The 24,287-nt window shown below is 36.7% G+C and overlaps 1 protein-coding gene across 9 annotated transcripts in view; it reads left to right on the top strand.

Annotated features, from left to right (window-relative positions):
* The window catches only part of IMMP2L (inner mitochondrial membrane peptidase subunit 2), a 435,181-nt gene that overhangs the window by 11,939 nt on the left and 398,955 nt on the right, over nt 1-24,287 (top strand). For 7 of the 9 annotated variants that reach the window (XM_051618060.1, XM_051618042.1, XM_051618070.1 and 4 more), the window contains exons 2-3: nt 854-991; nt 8,433-8,536. In XM_051618060.1, the coding sequence (XP_051474020.1) occupies nt 857-991; nt 8,433-8,536 (239 nt within the window). In that variant the 5' untranslated portion in view covers nt 854-856. Of the gene's footprint in view, nt 1-853; nt 992-8,432; nt 8,537-19,986; nt 20,054-24,287 lie in introns of all 9 variants that reach the window. The other 2 variants (XR_007889369.1, XR_007889370.1) reach the window with 1 other exon arrangement.

The raw sequence follows: 24,287 nt of genomic DNA, 5'->3' as shown, positions 1-24,287 counted from the left end.
AAACAACCTATGTTACAGTGTACTTTGTAGGTATTTTTCAAGAATATTCATAGGTTCAGGGCTAAATAAATAGCTGGCAGATAGCATAATAAATGGTGAGTTGGAGTGTTGTTACTTAGCTGTCCAGTCTGCCAACATACTTTTAGCTTTCTGGTGTGGTAGTGAACAAGGAGTCATTGTGTTTCTGTGTGTCTGTATGACACACATGACAATTTGAATTGATTTTACAATTTGCAGTTACCACAAGTATGGAAATTATGCATTTGTGCATTATTATATTTGAAAACATTTGATAAAGAGATGGTGATGTGTTGCAAATAGTCAGCTTTTCTTTACTTAAGACAATACATCTGTGGGGGTCACAAATTAATAATTACCAGTATATGGAGAGAAAATTATTTACAGAATTTTGGTTGTAAACTCCAACTGAATGCTCTGTAATTGAGTATTTCAATCTAGCTGATTTTTTATTTCCAGAAATATGTCATTAGGTTGTGTCTGGTTATATCAGTATGTTTTTTAGCTGAACTGTTATCACTGAGTCATTTTTATCAAGCACTTCTTCTAGCAGAAGATCACAAGAAATGGTCAGATTAGCTAAAGGCTAAATGTCAAGCATCAAGCTCTCTTCTGGAGACTAGACTTTCACATTCTGTTGGAGATTTCTGTTCTTTTTCATTCTCTTGTGCGTATTCATTTGTTTTCACTGTGGATACTGGGAGACCCTAACAGATAATTTAATTGATTTATTCTTAATTGCTCCTGTTGGATTACTACAATATCATTGTCACTTAATTTATTTAATTTTTTAATAACAATTTTTTTTTTTTTTAATTTTCTTAATATTTTTCAGATTATGGCACAGGCTCAAGGTTTGGGGAAGAGATATATGAAAGCCTTTTTGAAAGGTTTCTTTGTTGCTGTTCCAGTAACAGTGACTTTCCTGGACAGAGTTGCCTGCGTAGCAAGGGTGGAAGGAGCATCAATGCAGGTATTGCTGGAACTGTCTTTTGTCTGTCAGAAAATTAAAAACTCAGTGTCCACTGACAATAGCAAGCTGGAAAGTTTCCTCAATTTTTATTAAATTACCACATTGTAGTATGGAATAATTTAATTTTGACTTTTTTAAACAAATGCTTTTATGATGTGAAAATAAAAGCTTTTGAGAACAGAACTTGCCAAATCTGTCTCAGTAAAAGGACAACCTATGGGTAAGTAGTGATAAAGATTTTTTTTTTTTTTTGTATCTATATATCTTCCTAGTAATTTAGAAATAAAGACTTGGGGTTTTGAGCACTATCTTTTGTCTCTTGGAATTGAATTGATGACTCACAAAGAGACTTTATTAATTTTTAGTAGCTGTATTATAGTAATTGTAAGACCAAAATGGTTCTTGCTATACTTGCTCTAACTAATGAACAAGTATGACACTGTTTCAGTAAAGAATACTGAAAATCACATGAACCTAATACCAATACTTCTGCATATATAGGGCATAAGTATCAGTTCACTGGCTTTACTTTTGTTACACTGAATGTTTAAAAATGGTTTACTCACATAGTGAACAGCTACTTTGTTTCCTTTGTTATTGGAACTTGAAAAATTGACATTATAAAGTAGTTAGCTTTTGAATTGTTACTTTGCATTTTAAATCATATGCACTGTATATTGCTGGGTATCACTGTAGAGAACTATCATTTGTTTTCGTCCAATGTTACAACATTCCAACTAGCAGAAACTAAGGATTTGATTCTTGGATGCCAAGCCTTCTTTTCTGATTTTCTGGATAAGCTCAGAACCTTGAAGAGAGGTTTCACAGTAATCAAGACCAGCTGCTGGAGTTTGAATTGTGCAGCTTTCATGCAGACAAAACTTGGGCTGTAACCTGGGCTTGTTTGATTTGTGTTTAATGCTATAAAAAGCATGCGCTGGGGAGGAAGGAATGGCAAGGTGGCCAAGAAGCCTCAGCTGGTCTAGAAGGCAGTTCTTGCCTCAAGAACAAGGACCAAAGTAAAATAATCATACCCCAGTAATTCTACAACACAAGACCAGATGTTAAGTGTAACATAAGTTACCTTTGCCCTTTTGATGAATGTCATTCTGAATGTCATTGATGACTAATGAAAGGTAGGAGAATCTCAGGGCTTACAGTTGCAGAGCCAGGAATTTGCTCTCAAAGGGAGGAGTGGGAAACTGGGAAAACCAGTTTCATTCTCATTTTACTGTCTTCAGACAGGAGGCATTAAAATGTATATCACAGCATCCAGATCCAGATAACTATAAAATCAGGCAGATTAATGCAACTCCCACATTTTCTATCTCCCTATTTTTTGTATTTGTTGGGATCTGGAGCCACATAAGAGCCACATGCAGCATTCAAGATGCAGATGAATCTTGGATTTTATCATTTTGGCGTGGTGCTGTGTTTTTTTCTTAGGGAGGGGTGCGTGGCGGGGAGGGTTGTTGCTGTTAGTGAGCATGAAATTAAATTAGGATGACTTGAGCATTTAATTTCTGAGGAGTTGTTTTTTTAGCATGCCACATTGACTTTCATTGTTTGGTTGTTTGTCTCTCTGGTGTAGTTTTCTGACTGACATTCATTCTCATTTGGATAGTTTTACCTTAGTATCTGAGCTGCAATTTTCTAGGTTTCCCTATTCCACAAGTCTATTGAGCCCCCCTGGTCAAGGCCTCAGTTTTATGTATCCTTTGAATTGAAGTCTCAAGTGTTAAGGAGTGCTGTGGTATTTTTCTGAGATGTTGCTTCTATACTCGAAGGGCATACAGGTGACTGTGTGTTTTCCATGGCAGATTTGAAAAACAGTAGAAATTATTTGCTCAGATTATTCAACCTGACAAAGAAGGATATGCACTCTTTATAGTGGTTAGGAAAAGCAATATATATTTAGTGGGTTGTGCTGGTTTGTTTCTGGTATGGTTTTGGTGTTGGGGGAGGGCCCAATGAGTGGCTCCTGTAATAAACTACTAAAAGCTCCTCCTGGTTTAGGGACCGGGACTATTAGAGAGACAATTAGATGATCCTCTGTGACTAACATATGAAAGAGCTGATGAAAGACCTGAGCAGAGAGCAAGTGGAAGAAGAGCTGAGCTGGGGAGGAGAAAGGCAGTGCCAGGCCGAAGATCCCAAGGTTGGTGACCAAGAAGGAGGAAGAAAGTGCCCGAGCAGAAGTTCCCCTGCAGTCCACGGCAAGATGGCAGGCTGTCCCCCTGCATTTATAGTAGCTTGCTCCTGACCTTGTGGGAAGGACTCATGAAGGAGAGGTTTGTGGAGGACTGTCTTCCATGGGAGGGGCCCCATGGGGCAACATGGGAGGACTGTAAGGAATCCTTCTTCCTAAGGAGGAAGGAGCAGCAGGAAACAACAAACTGTGGACTTACTCTAAGTGCCATCCCCTGGCCCCCTGTGCCGCTGGGGAGAAGAAGGTATAGAAATCAGGAACAAAGTAATTTGGGCTCAGGAAGAAGTGAGGGGTGGGGTAATATATGTAAGCACTGCTCTTTGTGTTGTCTGTGTCCCGTGTGTGTTTGATTAGTGTGAAATTAAATATTGTTTTTCCCCAAGTTGAGGCTGTTTAGCTCATCACTATAAATGGTGAGTGAACTCTTGTCCTTGTCTCCTTGACTCACAAGCTTCTAGTTGGCCTTTGTCCTCCCCATCCTACAGTGGGTGGGTGAGCAGCCATGTAGCTGTTTTTTGTTTTCGTTTTAGGCCCAAACCATGATATTTAATGGCAACCCAGATGAGACATGAACCCAATCTAATCTCTTCCCTTGATGTTGATTAAACATTCCCGCTGTTTACTAAAGTATGGGTAGCATCTATGTCTGTATAATTCTCTTCTTGGTTTTATTCTGGGCTGTAGCACTGAAATATAAGTTTAAAACAAACTTCTATGCCTACGGATGTTTTTCAGACTACAAAAAAAACCACCTTCCTAGTGCTTTTAATAAGATACTAATTTCCTTGCTAAGATTTATTAGACACCTAACTAAGTCTGACAGGGACATAACTATAAGGAATATATTCCTCTCTTGCAGAGTAGCTTGAAGGACTACTGGTCATTGCGTTGCAATTCTTTCTGTTTACTGTGTTCTGTGAGGAGTGATGTATATTGCATGTATCTGAAAGCTATGGGTATGAGGGAGAGTGAAGCTCAGTCAGCACGTAGTCATATATCCATCAATTGCATGCTTCCAGTAATATCTTACTCTCTCAATCTGAAGATATCATGGTATGATTCCCAATAATTTGTTAGTAGTAGACCTCTAAAACATCTAGCTGGCTTTGTTTACTCATCATTGTGGCTCCTGCTGAGCCTGAAATTAAAAGTTCTGACAAGAAGCAAGTAATAAATCTCTCTGTGTAATGCTCGCTCTCCTGCTTTTGCTTTCTGTTTCTCAATCCCTCCCGACTTTCTGTTTTTGTTTGGAACAAGCCTTACTGGTGCTCAGTAGCTACTGACAATGCTTTTGACACCCTGGCAAGCATGCTGCATAAAGGTACTAATGAAAATACAGATGTTCTCAGTCAGTTAAGACAGACCTAATGCATTTCATTGTCTCAAGCTGATTTTGTGTTTCTATAGTGCTTTCAGCTACCTGTCGTAATTCTTTCACTTGTGCTTTCATGTATATGAGTATTAGCCTGTAGGGAATAACAGTGAACTATCACAGTTTGTAATTTTAACATCTTTTTAATTGTTTCATTACCTTTTTTTTCTTTCAAAATGACTGTTTTTTAAATCTTCACATGAGTTGCTTTTTGTTGCTTAAGATTTTACAGATGGATGCATTTTGTTAATAGTGGGTTTCAAGTGAGTTGTAATCTTTTTACAACATGGAATATAAGTTACACAAATAACCTGCATTATGATTCCTTAATAGGCTGTTGTGATTTTTTTTTTTTTTTTTTTTACTTCTCTTGTAATGCTGGATGTGTATTTTAACATGTTTGGTATCATATGGACATCCTGATACTGATTTTTTTTTTTTCCTCATGAGTTTCATTACTTCTCTGGTATTAAAAACTCATAATGAATAATGATGTGGAAAAGGGAACCCCTTCTCCTTCCCCAGATACATACATTTGTAAATTCATTAAATCAAATGGACTGTTATCAAGTGAGGTGGAAGATAACACAGTATGTAAAACTTTATATGCAAGTTCTGTTGCAAACAGTTCAATACCAAGGATTATAGCAAGCAGTCTGACAAGCAATCTCTGATGAAGCACACTTGTTTCAGCAGCAAATGTTCTATTCCATTATGCATAATAGCAGTTGTAATTATTCTGTGGCAGTTCCTCATAACTTTATTATTAGGATTACTGTACCTAAGCCTGGGAGCTCATGTGAGTATTCTTTCTGTTCCCTAAGCTATACGCAAATAAGTTGTGACCTTCTGGTATTCACTAGCAGCATGACAACTATCAAGTTAATAATTATTTATAGTAAAAGGGCATGCTTTTACCCTCCTACTTAGAGAATTTCATGTCCTCTGAGGCTTCGTCATATGGCTGGGGATCTCAATTTGCATGCTTTTAGCATTAGATTAGTTAGTAATTGGAAACAGTGAATGTTTTGTGACTTCTGCACCAGACTTCTAAATTAAGACCTGTGTGTCTCATTTGTAGCAGGCTATTATGCCAAGAACTTGGGCAAACAAGTTATAATGCTTTAAGCTAGAGGAAGGAAGAAGCCTATGTATTATTTTGTTTCTTTATAAAAACAAAGAGCACTTGTGAGCCTATTTGTTGACTACTTTTTCAGAAGCTGTATTTTAGTTTTTCTAGACCTGAGATCTTACTACTAGTAAAAATGTCATGAGGAGTATGTTGTTTCTGAATACATGGTATTAAATTATTTACTTTTTGCTTTTTTTAAGGAATCAAAATTTATGTTATTTACATTAGAAAAAGACTTGCTGAAGGTCTTAGTGTTTTTTTGTGGAGGTTTTGTAGCTTTTGGCCCCTATGTGCCTGCACTGGGTACAATGAGTATGGGTACAAATTGTGAATTTATATGTAAAGAATTTGTACCTAAAAACCTGTGGTGGAAGATGCCGTGAAGGTGGAAAACCATTCTGAAAAATTCTGATAAAAAGTAATAATAATTTATCTACTCGTTAGCTTCAAGTTTTTGTTTATGTAGCTCTTGCAGTGCATAGATTCTAGTAAATAAAATAACAATGGCTGTTAATGTACTTGTGGTTTGGACTGTATTTCTGTGGATGTTGCTGTGATCTGCTTTGATCCACAGGCTTACTCGACTGGCTTGTATCAGAAATAGTGTAACAAGCAGGATGAGGGAAGTTATTGTTTCCCTGTACTTAGTACTGGTGAGGCTGCACCTCAAGTGCTGTGTTCAGTTCTGTGCCCCTCATTACAAGAAGGACATTGAGGTGCTGTGTGTGTCCAAAGAAGGGCAACAAAGCTGGTGAAAGGTCTAGAGCACAAGTCTTAGGAGGAGCATCTGAGGTAACTGGGGCTGTTTAGTCTGGAGAAAAGGAGGCTGAGGGGAGACCTTGTGGCTTGTTACAGCTACCTGAAAGGAGGCTGGAGCAAGTTGGAGGTTGATCTCTTCTCCTGAGTGACAAGTGACGAACAAGAAAAAATGACCTCAAGTTGTGCCAGGGGAGGTTTCAATTGGATATTAGAAGAAACTTCTTCACTGAAAGGGGAATTGAACACTGGTATGGGCTTCCCAGGGAGGTGATTGAGTCTCCATCCCTGGAGGTGTTCAAGAGATATGTAGATGTGGTGCTTTGGGATATAGTTGAATGGTGAACCAGTGGCAGTGTGCTTGATAATGGACTTGCTGATCTTAAAGGTCTTTTCCAACCAAAAGTATTCTATTATTCTATGTCTACAAATTTGCCATATAGTCCACAGCTCAAAATGTAGCTAGCCTTGTCTGCTGTTAAGCTAAAAATACTGTCATTTCCACCCTCCCAACCCTATCATATTCCACGCTGTTCATGTGAATTACATGTACTGAGAACAGCAGCACATTACTTTTTGTTGCACATTAAAAACCTCATTTTTCACTAGTCCCATTTAAAAAAAGGTTTTTATCAACTGATCTGGCTAGCAAAGAAAAGATTATTGAATAAATTGTAGTAAAGAGAAATCAGTGCTTCTAAATAGTATTTAAAGTTAAAAATAAATACTAAGTATCCATCCTGGTTTAGAAGCATAGTTTTTCTGAGTAAAAATACAATTAAATTTAACAGTGTTTAATACATGTATTGAGAATGGTTGGTTTCAGTTCTATACCTGTATTGGTTTGCTCATCAAAGGTACCATCAGTTTGGGGAGGGGAATCTCAGAAGCGAATGTTTGGTGGTATGTGTGGTGGGCCAAGTTATACTGTTAGGTGGACACTGAAAATATCTTCTACAGAAAATCAGATTTTAACAAATATTGCAGCTATCATACCAACAAATGAGGGGCTGCCTAGTCTCAATACTCTGCTTTATTAAATATGACACCTAACTCTAGACTCTAGAGGTCATCTGCAGGGTAACTTGGAGACAATGTAGTTGTATTTGAAGAGTTTGAAAAAGCTTACTGAAGATATAAGCTATCAAAGATTTTAGTGTGGATTACTTTAAAATACCTTCTGCCTAATAAGATGAGTATTTGTGCTGAAATAACCCATGCAAAAAACCATGAATACAATACTCTGATGAGCTGCTTCCTTCCTCTGCCATTTCTGATAGGTTAACTCAGAGCCAGCATTAACCAGTTACCCTGGATTTTGTACCATGTCACACAAAATGATTGTTTACAGTTCTATGTACTCCCTAATACTCTGTACTAATTCATTACTTGCTTATTTTAATGTTGAGGTTAGTGAAGAGTCTTTATTTCGCTGTATGATTCTCTTGAGAGTTTGTGCTTCTTTGTGTCCTGTGATGGAAGGCCAACATTTACTGGCAGTGTCAGTATATGCTACACCTACACGTAGGTGTAGAATTTGTTATTTCTCTTTGCAAAGAGTGCTGAGATTAGTATTGTTACAACTATTTAATTTTAGTGCTTTATACTTATATAAGCAGTAAGATGCCTGCAGAAAGTTTGCTTTTTCTGGGTTCTCCTTTGTTTTTAGTATGCAGTAAAGGCAGTAACTTCTTTTCATCAGGCTTGTCGTAAGTATGTATCCTGTGTAATTTAATTTGCATGCAGTAGTGCATTGAAAGATGTGAACTACGGTTTGCCACAAATTAGTGACATTTAAGATAGCACTTAATAAATAAATATATCCCCCAGAATACTACAGATTTTTGGTCCTCTCATGCAACTGGGTCTATTTTCACTGATTTTAATGGATTTCAGCTGTTGATGGAATGGGAGTTAGATGGAAAGTACATAGAGAAAATGTAGATCTAAAGCTGTTATTTTTCCCTCTCAGCCTTCTTTGAATCCTGGGGGAAGACAAGCATCTGATGTAGTGCTCTTAAACCACTGGAGCATTCGAAATTATGATGTACAACGTGGGGACATTGTATCATTGGTGTAAGTAATTTTGCACACATTTCAATATATGCTTATATAAAACTTGAACCACTAGTACTTAATATTTAATCTAGAATACTGTAAGCGTATATATAAACAAGGAACATAAACATTTTAATAATGCATTATTGTTATTCCTATAATCAGTTTTCAAAACTTAGGTGTTCAAGGAATGCATTACTGAAGTTTTACTTGAAAGGAATGCAGTGTAAGATACTCTGTGAGATTATGTATGTAAGAGTATTTGTGTACCAAATATGCCAAGAAAAAAGAGCTGTAAGATAAAGAGAGAAAATAGAGAAAACATTATGTGGCTTAATGGAGTCTACTTGTTGTTTGGCTATGCATTCATGTATATGACAAAAATATTTTTTCTTTACCAATTATTTTTTTTTTCTGAAGAAATCTGGCTGATAAATAAAATTTTAAATTAAATCACAAAAATTCATTTGTCCTCTATAAAGGGCAAATGTAGCAAAAAAAGGGAAGTTTTACAATTCTAATGGAAAGGTCTATGTATTGAGCCAAAAGGTGGCAATGTTTCGCTGTTGAAAGTATTCAAGACTTAACAGGACAGAAGCTCCATTTCAGCCTTAATGTAATATAGAAATGGAATGTCAAAGTGTGCATAACTGACATAATGATATAATACATACTCATACTACATGCTTGGATAGTTTTAGCTTAAGGTTTTAGTTTTCTAAGTGAAATGCACAATATGTAGATTATAACAGAACTGTCTTTGGGAGCTGTGTAATCTGGCTTCCTTTTTGCCATTATATCTCTTCTAATTGTCCCATTTTTTTGCCTGCCTCTTCACTGTAGTGGTAATTCGTATGATGATTTTCATTCCCAGCTCCTAAAGCAAACTCTCTCATGTAGTTTTATTTTGTTAGAAACTTAAAATTTACTTATGGTCTGTCTTACTGTTTGGCATATAGATTTTCTGTAAATGATCTAGCTACAAATATGAATTTATTAATGCTCGCAATGCCTGATATTGCAAATGGACTCCAATTCCAGATCACTTACTGACTGCTTGTAAAGTTTGATTCTGCCTGTGTGTGCATCCCTCTTCTCAAGTCATGCTCTGGTGATTGTTTAAAACAGTGAACGTGGCTGGTTAGTAATTAATAGACTGAACAGGAGATTTAACATGTCTGTTCGTAAAACAGAATGAATAGTTTCATTGTTATTATACTTCTTGAGTGTTTGTGGTACTATCTGAGCCATCTACATTGATTGGTTTGACTTTGCTTTAGCTTTGGCCATAACTACTGATATTTTAGATGTTGTAGGGTTTTTGTCTATTTTGAAAAAAATTGCCTGTTATTGGTGGTGTTTATGTTAATTCACATGGAAGAAGTCACATTGTATTTATGCATTGCACTGAGGGTTTTTTTTAATATTTGGGAAAGTACCCTGAATAATCAGACTAGAGAATTCAAAAAGCACTTAAAGAATACTAGAATGGAAGTTAAACAATGTAAAAATAATCGGTTAGATTGCTTTGGTATGAAAATATTGAAGGATATTTTATATATCAGTAGCAACTTTTAAGTTGTTTAGTGCTTCATGATACGGGTTTGTTAGAAGGAGCTTTGGCCTAGCTTATTGTAATGTCAAGATTTTAATTGTGTTGTTAAGACTTGCAGGATATAGTATTTGGATATGATTTTGTACCCATGTGAGTTGTTTGAGACTTAACCTTTGGTACGTGAGGCTCTTACTGTATAGGTGCATTAATATTTTTATACTTTTCATTTTGATTGTTTACCTATTATTTCTATAACTGACTAGTGAATAAATATTCTATGTATATGCATGGATTGTTCTTAGTGGTCCTCAGAGGATTTGGCTGATTTGGGCAAGACACGAAGAGGGAAGGCTAGTCTCCCATCAGCTGCTGTGTTTTCTGTTCCTGTCAGAAATTCAGATGAGAAAGTGTTCTGGAACTGAGATAGGCAGATGGATATATAAACATTCTTTCATATCCTACTTGGCTGCTTAACAGTTATTCACTCTTTTCCAAGTCATAGTAGAAAATAGCTATGAGGTTGTGGGAAGGTGGTATTTTGCAGAACAAGAGCTGAGGTCAAATTCATAGCAGCTAGGCCAGTGCCGTCCAAGCTCTTTGCTTTCTTCATATGATCAGAACTACTGTGTCATTCTGGGTGAGTGCTGTTTCTATCACGTCTTAAAAGGAATTGTTGGGATTGCCACAACTGGCTAAGTCTAGTGTAAGTAGATAGCGAACAACCAAAACTTGAGGCAAAGTGATGAGTTAGTATTGGTGGTTACTAGTGGACACTAGTTATTAGTGGACACTGCAAGAAAGGGTTAATCAGCCTTTTATTATGCTTGTGGTATTGGTTGCTGATCTAAAAGTTTTTTCTCTATCGTCCAACCTAGTTCTAGATGAAATACACTATTTTTTTTTCATTCGGTGGCTTTTGATTACAAATGAGTGTCTGCTCCCACGCACTTGGTGGTGTTTATGCCTGATTAAGGTGTTAAATGAAGGCTGCATGTTTGTGGAAGCATTTCATGTGCCTGTCATCCCTATCTCTGCATCTGAGGCAGGTGTAACTATGCATCACAACCACAACTATGAAATTAGCCACTGTGTGCACACATGTGCATATAGCTGGTTTTAGTCACTATATATTTAGGTTGGCATTAGTCCTTAGAAGTGTAAAATTAGAGTCAGATAAAACCAATGGAGAGAATAAGTTAGTAGAAAATAATTATTTGTTTGTTTGCAGTATAGTGTCTTAAAAATAGCTAAATCTTACCTCAACTTTTTAGAAGATGTTTTAAGTTAATGTTTTTCCTTTTAGCTTGAATTGTTCCTTAGTGATACCAGAGTTAAGAGAGCTCAGTGTTACATGGTCCAGTTTTTGAACTCACAATTTTAAGTTGATTCAGAAGTAAGGGAAATTTGTATAATCCTTTATTTGATCAGTTGCTTGAGTGCTTAATTTACATACTGTTATATTACTGGGACTTAATAAATTAAAAATCAAAACAGGATTTTTTTTTCAATAAATTAAATAATTTCCATTATTATATTTTCAAGAATACTGCCTTTACATCTCTTAAATGTGTGTAAAGGAAGTGTATTATTTTCATAGTTTTGGAAATACGTATATTTATTTTCAAAGGGAGAATGTAGTAATGTGGCACATGATGTTACCTTTAAAAGATAAATGGATACCTGTTTTTGCCAGATTGACCTTGATCTTTCAATAACTTTGGTGGTGAAACAGGCCTTTTGTTTTCTAAGAGCTCTGCTGAGGTAGATTCCAGCAGTTATGTAGAACTTTATCAGATGTTGTGTAATGAGTTATAGGATGAGTAGGCTTTTCCCAGCTGGTTATAATCTTTAAAGTTTGGATGCTACCAGCATTGTAGCTGTAGCAGTATGCATCACAGTGTAGGCTGGACAGTTTACGCAGGTCCTTGGGAATATGTGCTGCAACAGCATTTCCTGGTACTAATGGAAATAGTGCTCTTCTACTGCGTATTAGTGGACATTTTTGCCAACTCACCTATATGTGATTTGGTTTCTATTGCATAGAAATGCAGGTGTTGTTGTGAAAGATGTTACTAAAAATTGATTTGTAGCTCTAGAATTAATTTCACTTGTCCATACTGAAAATCTAATATCCTGAATGTAAAATCTTACCCTATTTTTAGTCAAACATTATTAACGTGGATAAAAGTTGTTGCAACATGTACAAGATTGTGAAATTAGTATGTGCATGTAAAATGGATATTTTATCTATATGACCAAATTTAAGTAAGCTTTTGAAATGGAGATACAACCATATTAATTCAGACATTTAGAATGTTTGGTGTTTTTTTAGATAGATAAAAGTTTGGGCAAAGTCTTGTTCTCTACTTGGTTAATAGTGTTTTTAACAAAGGAGTTAACAATGACTACAATATAAATAGGGCTATTAGATTTTGAATGATAAAAATTCAAGGCTGTAAATGTTCACAGATACTAATTTTAGCCTTTGAAGCTTATATTACTTCTGTAAAGAGAGAACACCTTCTCCAAGGTGTGACTGAGAGTGGGAACCTTCTTTCTGGGTAGATTGCCAGGTGTTCCTCCATTTCTAGTTTAGAATGTGTGTTTATGCGTTAAATAAAAATAGCTATGCTAATATAACCTGGAAAAAGATTGAGAACCAATGCTGTTTGTTCTATACATTCTGAATGATAATGTGCTTCTAAGTTTTGAGCTATAACAGCTAAATAAAAATGGGCAGTATATTTAAAAATGTTTTTAAAGCTCAGCTACAGTAATAAGGAAAGAAATATTGTCTCTTTTGTCTTCTTCTTGTGAGTTAGTATATAGAAGTATAATTGCTTTAAGTGCAAAAGCAGCTTCTTACATAGAAAATTACTTAAAATTTGTTTTAAAAAGAGCTTACTTCCTATCTCCTATTCTGATGAAGGATATTAAGTAGCTTCTGTCACTGCTTCCTCTAAGATTATGTTCAGGCCTTGCAGCAAAATCCCTTAGTTTTGATAATGGATAAGTATTTTTGTATAAGGTTAAATGTGTTTGAGCTCTGAAAAATCTAGTGCAAATCAACATTCTGGAAGAAGAATCAAAGTACTGCTGATGAGGTGGTGTCTACTGCTGTATTCCTGACTGACATGAGTTCAGAAAAGACAACTGGAGGAGATAGTTGCCATGATGTTTTCATGTGATGGTTCAACAAGTTTCAGCGTATTCACACAAATCTGATTAATAAAAAATTTGAAGGAATACAGTCCTGTTCAGTTGATGGAAATAAAAGAGATCTCAAATAGTGCAGAATGAATCCTACTATTCATAAAACATCATGTATTGAAATTTCACTACTAAAACTAGCCAGGTAAAATAAAAATCAGCAAGAAGGTTCTTATTGAAGGAACTGCAGTGAATTTGAATCAGTACTTGTAATTATGAAGACTTCCCACGAAATTCTGAGAGGTGTAACGTGAATAGATATTTAGTGGTTCTTGCATTATTTTTATGAAAGCTTCTTTCTGATGACCAAAGTACTGTACAACATTTTACAAATACCTCTGCCTGACCTTCTTAAGTCTTCCAATTTCTATTCTATTTTTGTTTGCACTTGGGTCCCTGTACTAAGTCATCTGTCTTCTGGCAGGTAGGACACTGCAAAGGAGGTTGTGCTGACATAGAAGCTAAATAATCACTTTACTTTCTGTGCCTCAGTGACCTCAGAAAGTCTTTTCCTATTCTGTTCTTTTAGCTGGGAAGTAGATCCCTCATGTCTTTTCCTGATAAAAGTCAAATATGTAGTTTGACTTTTATTATCTGTGGTACAATCTATTCTTAGAGTAGGTATACTATATATCAGTGTGTTAGTACTGTCGATGCAAGAAAGACTTATGTCTTGTATTTATAAAGTAATATCAGTTTTCTAAAGAAAGTTTTCAGATGCTATACCTGATCCCCAGTTTTATTATTAAGTGGTCAAGATGGTTTAAGTAGGCAGTTATTGTAATACTGTGAAAACTGAGCAGTTGTGGAGGGAATAATTTGTTGCAGTTAAAGTTACGGTTATTTAAATTAAAGTCTATGGGTATGAGTAAGAAGTTTACAAGATCTAATGGCAAGAATCATTTATGGAGAGAGTCTGGCTGGAATCTTCAGGTCAAAAAGTGGCATATGTAGATGTTATGGCTTACAGATTCTTTAGTGGGCAAAATGTAATTTGGAGAATTAAAAATGACATGTTTTCTTTTCTAAAAAGTTAATGATGTGGAAGACAGTTAGATGGCTTAGGCCATTTGTGAAAGACATGTCAGTTGATGAGGAGGAGTGCTGTATTATTATAAAAGGTGTTAGTGAGAACTTTGTATTCTGGTTGATTTTGGTTTTATCAGCCTTGCTATTGAAATAAGTAACTTGCTATTGATTTAAGAAACAAATTGTTGCTTGCTGAATATTTATTAGCATATCCATTGGAATACTACATTACATATTACTGAAAACCACTTATTATTACCAGGCTAAGCTGATTGGAGAAAAGCAATCATTAAGCTTACATACATTGAGCCACCATAAACCAGAATTTGGCCAATCGTTAATTAAAAAGGAAGAAATTATCATTCTGTCACAGCAGTGTATGTCAGGTAATATTCAATCTACATCAGGTACTTGACAGAATATAAGTGAAACTGGAATCTTGCTCTAAGATCAGTAATTTTGGCTCTAAAAGCAAATGTTGAGATTTAATAACAGAAGACTGTTGGGTTTTGTTTGTTTCTTTTTCTACATATAGCCTTTGCTTTTCATTTAAAATGAACCATTGATGGTCTTGACAAAAATAATTAAAATCAAATGCACAGTTTGTGATATTTGGTTGAATTTACTGCTGAGATAAGAAGCATAAAATTTCACCAAGTTATATTCTAGTGAAAGGGGAGGGAAATTGCAGTCTTACCAACCTCAGTGCCAATTCAATAGCATAATGATTAAAGCTGTTGTATATAGAATTATCTCCTGGTCAGTAGTCCTTGTTTTAACTATTTTTATTTTTTTTATCCATTTGTATTTACACTGGAATAACTGTGAGTAATGATTATGTTGCCACTCAGCCAGATTAGGATGTAAATCATAAAATCAAGTTACATTTGGGGTTTCATCCAAATAAATATATATGTCTGGTTCTTTGGAAAGCAAGAATGACCGGAGAAAAGCTGCTTCTGCTGTGATCTTTAAATTGTAAGACCATCAGATAAGGTGTTAGCAGCTAGTTAATATGTAAGGAGGACCTATGTTTTGCTGAAGGAGGGCTGTGAACAGTTATTTTCAATCGCAAAACAAACTTTATTTATTCATTTGATAAATTAATTTTTACTTCACTTTTTAGTGATCAGGTATATGAAGACAAGAAGGGGGAAAAATCCTAAAAAACAAAATCACTTTTCCCTGCCTATATTCAGTAGAAAAGGGAACAGCACAGAACAGGTTTTTTTACTGTCCTTGGTGATGGGCAATCATAGTATGTTGGAGATGTGGGGTCTAAGTAGACAGCTGCTTGAAATATTGCAGAAATTACAGCCATGGTTTGATTGGCTTGAAAGCTGGCTGTGATCCTGTAACTCTCTGCCTTACAGTGTGGTGGCTGACTGCCCTGTGAAGGTCGTGTTGAGCAAAAGAGCTTGAAACCTGCCTTAGTTTAGAAAAATGTTTCTTTTACCTTTTGAAATATTTATAATTTAGGTGCTAGGAACTTGCTTTGCTTTCAGCAGAATTTGGTGGTATGAATGCCTGCTACGATGTATGTACAGAAAGGCAAAAGTGTCTTTTTCCTAAACTTGTTTTTTTTTTTTTTTTTAACCATAAGAAAATTTGACAACCCTCATAGGGAAATATTTGATACGTTTTTTCTTAGTACATTTCCAACTGCTGAGAAGTAATGACTAGGTATTTATGACTTTATGACTAGCATTGCTTGTAGGTACCTAGAGCTAGGAAAGGTTTTCCAAGTCAGTGAAGTAGTCTACACAAATCACACCTGGAAAAGGCAGGAAATGTGATTGTTTCAGCAAGTACCAGGGCATGCCAATGCACATTCTCTATAGCGTATTTAGATTAGTCACTTTCTTCTCAAGTAAATTCACAGTGAACATCTATGATGGTATAGGGTAAAAAAAGTTATGGGTATTCATATAGTTGTCCTTGCACAAAAATACCAACTGTATTTTTTTTTGTGGAAAGTGTAGATAGACCACAATTTTGAATGTATACTTAATCTGCTGAAAAGATAGCTTGATATTTTATGTGATATTTCATACAGTGTGTGGACAAATTATAGTTTAAATAGTGCCACAGCTGACTTGGTATCTTTTAGTAATAAATTCCTCTAAGTTGGTTTAATCTGTTGTTTTTGAGCAACCATAAATATTAACTGCAGAATGTTACTTCTAGGAATCTTTCAGTGAGCTAGACATCTGCTGACAAAGTGAATTCTGCTTACAGACAAAAATATTTATTTCCACTCTAATTTGGAAGAAAAACCATGGGTCTTGACCTGTACTAAGTATATGGTGGGCATGAAAATTTTTGCATGTAATAAGCAGAGTTTTGGCCTTGTTTTCTCTTTTATTCAACCTGTTAGCAAAGGCAAAAACAAGGGAATGGCAAATTACCAGGTTTAAAAATATAATTAACCTTATCATAACTGTAATTTCCAGGGAAATCATATTAGGCTGTATTCATGAATGTAACATCAGTTTTTTATGTGCAATCAGCTAGTCCTGGAAAGTGCAACTGAACAAAATTTAGCCTTAAATTCATATATATTTGTTCAGCTGAGAGGGACCTTACTGCTGTTGTCAGCTGTCTATCTTTTGATTTGCTGAAGAGCAATGCAGTCAAACTCTGCTCAGAGGTGCATAGCAAAAGGATGGGAGACACTGGTCACAATTGCTGCAAGAGGCATTCTAATGAGATAAAATGTACAATTAGGGCCAATAAAGCTGGTATTGCTGTGGGAGTCTGCTATAGACCTCCCAACCAAAGCAGTGCGGTGGATGAAGCTTTCTATAAGCAGTTGGGAGAAATCTCCTAGTCACCTACTATTGTTCTTGTGGGGGACTTTAATCTCTCAGACATCTGCTGGGAATACAACACAGCAGAGAAGGAACATTCCAAGAGGTTCCTGGAATGTGTGGAAGATAACTTCCTCACACAGCTGGTAAGTGAGCTGACCAGGGAGGGTGCCCTCCTGGACCTGCTTCCGGTGAACAGGGAAGATCTAGTGGGGAAGTAAAAGCTGGAGGCCATCAAGGGCACAGTGATCATGAAATGATTGAGCTTTTGATCCTTGGAGAAACAAGGAGAGGGGTTAGTAAAACTGCCACCTTAGACTTCTGGAGGGCAAACTTTGACCTGCTTAGAAGACTGATTAACAAAGTCCCTTGGGAGGCTGCCTTGAAGGATAAAGGAGTCCAGGAAGGCTGGACATACTTCAAGAAAGCAGTTTTAAAGGCACAGGAGCAGGCTTTCCCTGTGTGCCAAAAACCCAATAAGCAGGGTAGGAGCCCAGCCTGGCTAAATAGGGACCTTTGGCTAGACCTTAGGAACAAAAGGAGAGTCTTTGACCTTTGACCTGAAGAGGGGACAGGTCACTCATGAAGTCTATAAAGATGAAGTGAACCTATGCAGGGTGAAAATTAGGAGAGCCAAAGCACAGCTAGAGCTCAAACTAGCTACAGCTGTTAGGGATAATAAAAAATGTTTCTGTAAGTTCATTAACAGCGAAAGGAGGATTAGGGGAAAATCTCCATCCTTTATTGGATACAAAGGGAATCTTAGTAACAAAGGATGAGGAAAAGACTGAGGTGCTCAACACCTACTTTGCCTCAGCCTTTACTGGTAGAACTAGGTGTTCCATGGATATACAGCCACATGAGCTAGGAGACACAGAGGAGATGCAGAATGAGGTGATCACAATTAAAGAATAAGTGGTCAGAGACCTACTACACCACTTAGATACACACAAGTCTATGGGACCGAATGGGCTACATCCAAGGGTGCTGAAAGAGTTGGCAGACATGATTGCCAGGCCACTTTTCATTATTTACCTGAAGTCCTGGCTAACTGAGGAGGTCCCAATAGACTGGAGCATAGTAAATGTGACACCCATCTGCAAGAAAGGCAGAAAGGAGGATCCAGGAAACTACAGACCTGTCAGTCTGACGTTGATGCCAGGGAAGGTCATGGAGCAGATCATCTTGAGTGTTATTAGCAGACATACAGAGGATAACCAGGGGATCAGGCCCAGTCAGCGTGGGTTTATGAAAGGCAGGTCCTGCCTGACGGACCTGGTCTCCGTTTATAACCTGATGACATGAATATTGGACGAGGGAAAGGCTGTGGATGTTGTCTGTCTGGACCTCCAAAAAGCATTTGACACTGTTCCCCATTGAACTCTCATAAAAAAACCTGGCTGCTCATGGCCTGGATGAGCACACGATCTGTTTGATCAAGCAGTGGCTGGACAGTCGGGCCCAAAGAGTGGTGGTCAATGGAGTCAAATCCAGCTGGTGGCCAGTCACAAGTGGTGTTCCTCAGGGCTCAGTGTTGGGACCATTTCTGTTGAACATCTTTGTTGTAATCTTGCTAAGGACGTAGAGTGTATTATCAGTAATTTTGCAGATGACACCAGCTAGGCAGGAGTGTTGATCTGCATGAGGATAGGGAAGCTCTACAGAGAGACTTGGATAGATTAGAGCATTGGGCTAATGTTAATGGTCTGGGCTTCAACAAGGCCAAGTGCTGAGCCCTGCACTTGGGCCACAACCACCCCAGGCAATGCTACAGGCTTGGGGAAATGTGGCTGGAAAGCGTCTAGCAGAAAAGGACCTGGGGGTTCTAGTTGACAAGCGGCTGAATATGAGCCAGCAGAGTGCCCAGGTGGCCAAGAAAGCCAATGGCATCCTGACTTGTGTTAGAAATAGCGTGACCAGCAGAAGTAGAGAGGTGATTGTCCTCCTGTACTCAGCACTGGTGAGGCCACACCTGGAGTATTGCGTCCAGTTTTGGGCACCTCAATTCAAGAGAGATATCGAGGTGCTGGAGCGAGTACAGAGGAGGGCAACGAAGCTGGTGAAGGGCCTAGAGAATAAATCTTATGAGGAACGCTTGAAGGAGCTGGGAATGTTTAGTTTGAGGAAGAAGAAGCTGAGGGGAGACCTCATCAGTCTCTACAACTACCTGAAAGGTCATTGTAGAGAGGTTGGTGCTGGTCTCTTCTCACAGTTAATTAGTGATAGAACAAGGGGGAATGGCTTCAAGCTGCAACAGGGAAGGTTTAGACTGGACATTAGGAAAAATGTTTTCACAGAAAGAGTGGTTAGACACTGGAACAGGCTGCCCAGTGAGGTGGTTGAGTCACCATCCCTGGATGTGTTTAAGGGTCATTTGGATGTGGTGTTGGTGGATATGGTTTAGGGGAGAACTTTGTAGAGTAGGGATGATGGTTGGACTTGGTGATCCCAAGGGTCTTTTCCAACATGAATAGTTCTATGATTCTATGATTAGAATGGCTAAGTCATTAGAGAGACTATGTAACTTCTATCCTTGCAGCTGTTTAAAACTTGACCAGCAAAAACCTGAGTACCTGATCTAGCTTTGAAGTTGCATCTGTTTTGGCAAGCAGTTGAAATAGATGACTCCCAGAGGTCCCTTCCAACCTGAATTATTCCGTTTGTCTACATCAAATGGAATTTCAGCAATGGAACTTTTAAGATATGACACATAATTGCTGTGCCCTTTCAAAGTTATAAATCAACATTACTACTTCGTGTTTACAATATGAATGATGATGTTTTAAATTTGTTTTATAACACAGAAATGGACTTTCTAAAAAACCTCTTATTCTGTAGAATTTATTGTGATATTTGTCTTCCAGTGGCTTCTAAAAGACCCAGTCACGCATTGGAAGCCTGTTGTGTTAATAGCTGAACATACAGAGAATGGTAAGATTGCATTTGGGTTTTATAACTAGATTGTAAATTCTCTAAAGGAGAAACAATGAGTAGATTGAGGCAGATGTGTATGGTGAAACAATCAGTGGCGTGAGAGGCAGACTGCATGCAGATGGCTGAACATTGGGTCATGTTTAACATACTATAGTAAAGGGAACTGCTTTGCAAATATATGTGGAGAGCAGTTCCCAAGTGAGAAGAGAAGCCTGAAAAAGTACACAAGTAGTTGTTTGCTTGCTTGTTAAATTTTCAATTAAGTCTTACCAGATTCATTAATAAGGGACAAGGTTAACATTTTGACTGTAAATCAGAGAGAACTGTGTCAGGAATAAAGTATAAAAGACACCTAAAGTGAAGGCAAAAAAATTAATGTGATGGAAACCTGAAAGCAAAGAGAGGGGTTACTGACAAAGTTTCGTGTCATGGCTGCAATTTAGTTACTTGATGTAGGAAGACTCTGCAAGAATATTTTAAATTATTATTTCATAAATAGAACTTGAATTGATTTGGACTTGACCTGTCTCCTCTGCCAATATGCAGCAGAATGATCTAGGTTGTACTCTTTAGCTACTCCGATTTTCCCTGGTAGTGTAGGTATCTTATTTCATGGCTACCTCTGTGAAATGTTAAAAAGTAGTATATAAACATAAATTTGGAGTAGGGAAAAAAGTACAACTGAAAATGTAAAATTACGGTTCACTTTAAACCAAGATCCTTAGCATAATACCATTTAGGGTTTTGGTAATTAATAGCATATATCTTAAGGCAAAAAAGAGATACCTAAGGAGCATATTACTTGTGTTAGGCATTGGTTTGTATGTTTGCTTTAAGGGACAAATTAGTGGCATTCTCAGAACAATAACTTTGATGTTTCGAGAATTAGGGCAACTGTAAAGAGAGAAGTGTGGTCTTGCCGGATAAAGGGAAGTATATTGTCAGTAAGCAAAATATAATAGCATCCTGTACACCCAGAAGGCCTGCTGTGATGTTTGCGTCTGCATAAGATCCCTTTTGCCCTCAGAAGAGTCTATTTTTAAACTGGTGCTGAGTTTGACCTTAGTAAAGAGATACCATTGAAAGATATTTAAATGCATGATCATGCACAGTGTGTCCCTCAGTCCTATAGGACACTGTCAGTAGTATTTTTTTCTACAGCAGATTTGTATTAGTTTGCAGTTTTCTTGAGTTCAAAGGCTTATCTATTTAACATTAAAGAGGAAAACTTAATTACAAATTATATTCCGTATCCTTAATTGATACTAATTTAGCTGAATCCATGAGACAGAATTAGAGACTCAGCTTCATTGTTCCACACAGCTTATGATGGAATGGTTTCAGATCTCTGATTAAATAGGAACAGCTTCCATAGAATGTGAAGTGCTGATTTAGTTATTAAATATACATTCCTTACTGTGAGTTGTGATTTCTTTGTAAAACTTGTGAAGAGTATCAGTTGTTCTAGGTGAACACAAGAACTACTTCACAGGAACAGCATGCATACCTTTGAGAATTGAAGGAGGCTCCTGCTTTCAAATGACATTTGTTTATTGTAACATGTTTAAAATACCTTGCAAACCCAGGAATTTGTAAGAACAATAATCTTTCATGGGTCTCTTGTGACCTTCTAAGATAATGTTTGACCTTTACGTTATTCCATGATATTCCAACTGTAATATTGCATGTTAGCTAAATTCTTTTAAAATAAGCTGATTTAACACTTGTCCCTCTTACTGCCTGAAAACTTGTTTTCCTGTGGTCCGACTGTTTTGTGTGTGTCAGGACCACAGTACTACTACTTAGTTCAGAGAGAGGTCACCTTATTCCAAATGTTTTAAAATTGACAGTGATGAGAAAGTGTGATGTTAGGATGATTCTTTACTGAGGAAAATTTACAATGTTGTGATGATGTGTTAGCTGACATTAAGTTAATACTGATTTATTAAAGCAAAGGACCTCTGAATGTCTGAACCCAAATTTAACCAAAAAAAAGTGCATCTTAGTATTTGAAGTGCATCTGATTATCTTAAGTGCATCTTAGAATCTGACACTTTGTCTAGGTGCTTCTTAGTTTTAGTAATAGAAACAGCTGAGCACGTTCAAATAGGGTAATTCCTCCTCTTTATTTCCCCTTTCATCTGTTCTTTTTGAGGCACTATCTTAGTGGTCATCTTGGGTAGTTTGAGTAGCTGACTTTCGAGTTCTTCTGTTAAATTCTCATGTGTAAACCCATGGCTATTACTGATGTTGAAGAGATTACAGAGTTTGTGAATGCATAAAGCGTGTTGAGATTTATGTAAGTATCTAGGCAGTGAGAAAGTTGATTCTGTGTTGTGTTACCTTAGCGCTTCAGTACTATGGTCTGCAGCTTAGTAGCTGCTGTCTCCCACTTTTCTAAAATCTGCCACCATTATTCCAGCTGTATAATTCTAAATAGTTGCTGCTTTTCTCCTTTGTAACACTTAACATATTTTTTGTGTGTGATTCTTTCTATGTGTGTTTTAATCAGCTTTTCATGTTATCTATCTCTCTAGTCTGTATGTGAATGATTTAACACATTCGAAAATACTTAAGAGTTGCAAAGACACAATTGTGTCTAGGATTTCAGCAGTGCATAACTATAGGCAAGTCAACTCAGCAGGGTTTCAGTTCACAAGATTTGCTAATGCAGCAGCAGTTAATTGCCAAGGGAAATTTAAATTTGAAGGGACTCTTTATGTCCTGATTTGTAAAAGCCCTCCTGGGCTATTCTAGAAGTTTCTGCTAGGAACTACATTTAGCTATACTGTGTGGCTTATTTCAGTTCCTGTGTGCAGGTATATACTGCTTGCTATAAAGCTCATTACATTGCAGCAACAAGTACATTCTCTAGATGATAGTGGCAGGGCTTGCAAACGTGTCAGTCCCCGATGTTCAGACAACATGTACAGAACATTTGGTCTTATTAGTACAAAGCATTGCTTCAGGCTAGAAATAATCCATTTTGGTAGCTCTAATACAGCAGTTATGCTCCTGCTTTAGGATATGTTAATAGTAATATGACTGATTCTGAAAGGAGCTCAGTAAAGATTCTGCTATTTTTGTCTTGTATTTGCAGTTGACAAAGTGAACAAATAAAATATGTCAGTACCACTTTTGTTACAAGCTTCATCTATGTGAAGATAAAAATAATGCAGTTTTTAAAATTATCTCACAAAGAACCTTTTTTTAAACATAAGCTTTGAACAGAACAGGTTTATGATTCCTGTATTCATGTATTCCTGATAGGTCTCCCATGTGTTTCCTACAAGTAAACTCATTTAAGATTGCTACAGAAGTTTAATCCAAGAATAAAAAGAGGAACAAATGTAGACTAGGATGAATAGTGTTTTTTTAAAAAATTATCTTTAACTTAGGAAGATAATCAGCAACACTAGGAATTTGTGGACTATAGTAGCAAAATTATTAATGGATGTAAAATGGTGGAGTTATAAATTTAAAAAAGGGTATTATATACATGCTGGCAAATAACAGGCTTGCATAGTAATTGAATATGCTTATTATGCATATAATATTTGTAGACTGATTTCACATTACATAATCAATTTGGGAAATGTTAATTATGGACACACAGAGGTCATGTTTTGAAACAGTTGTAATGCAGTAGTGGAATGATTGCAGTGTGTCATTCACACATATTGCAGAAGTTTTGAAATGTGTATGCTCTTTATGAAAGTCAGTAATTTTCTCTTGGGTGTCTTGGAACAAAAGCAATCGTTGCTGCTGAGAACCCAGGCTGTGATAGGATTTGAAATCCCTGTTGTTGTAATTCCTTAGAGCATGTGAGGTTCATATTGCCTGCGAGAAGAGAGACTGTAATCCTCTTCTTGATCTTCCAACCCACAGCCCAGAAGGTTACTCTCAACTTTTTGTCCTTGGAGTCCAAATCCAAGATATATTTTAAGGCAGTCCAAAAAATAGTAAAAGGGAAAGTGATGAATGTATTTATGTTACAGTTTATATTTATATATATATATATAAATATTTTTAAATTGTGTTTACTGCTTTAATATGTTGATTTATAGATGTGTGTATGATCTACATTGTATACAAATTTTTAGATCCTAGAAGGACAGAGGGTTATATTGGAAACTAAATTCTTGTTAATCAGATTGTATAGAGTGTGCATGCAGCAGCTGAAGGTCCTCCCTATAGAATGGAAAGCTTCTAGTCAGATATGGGTATTATT

Source organism: Apus apus, chromosome 1 (genome assembly GCF_020740795.1).
Source record: "Apus apus isolate bApuApu2 chromosome 1, bApuApu2.pri.cur, whole genome shotgun sequence".
In the NCBI taxonomy this organism is placed as follows: Eukaryota; Metazoa; Chordata; class Aves; order Apodiformes; family Apodidae; genus Apus; species Apus apus.
The sequence above is the reverse complement of the archived record's forward strand: the minus strand, read 5'-3'. Positions and strand labels throughout refer to the sequence as shown.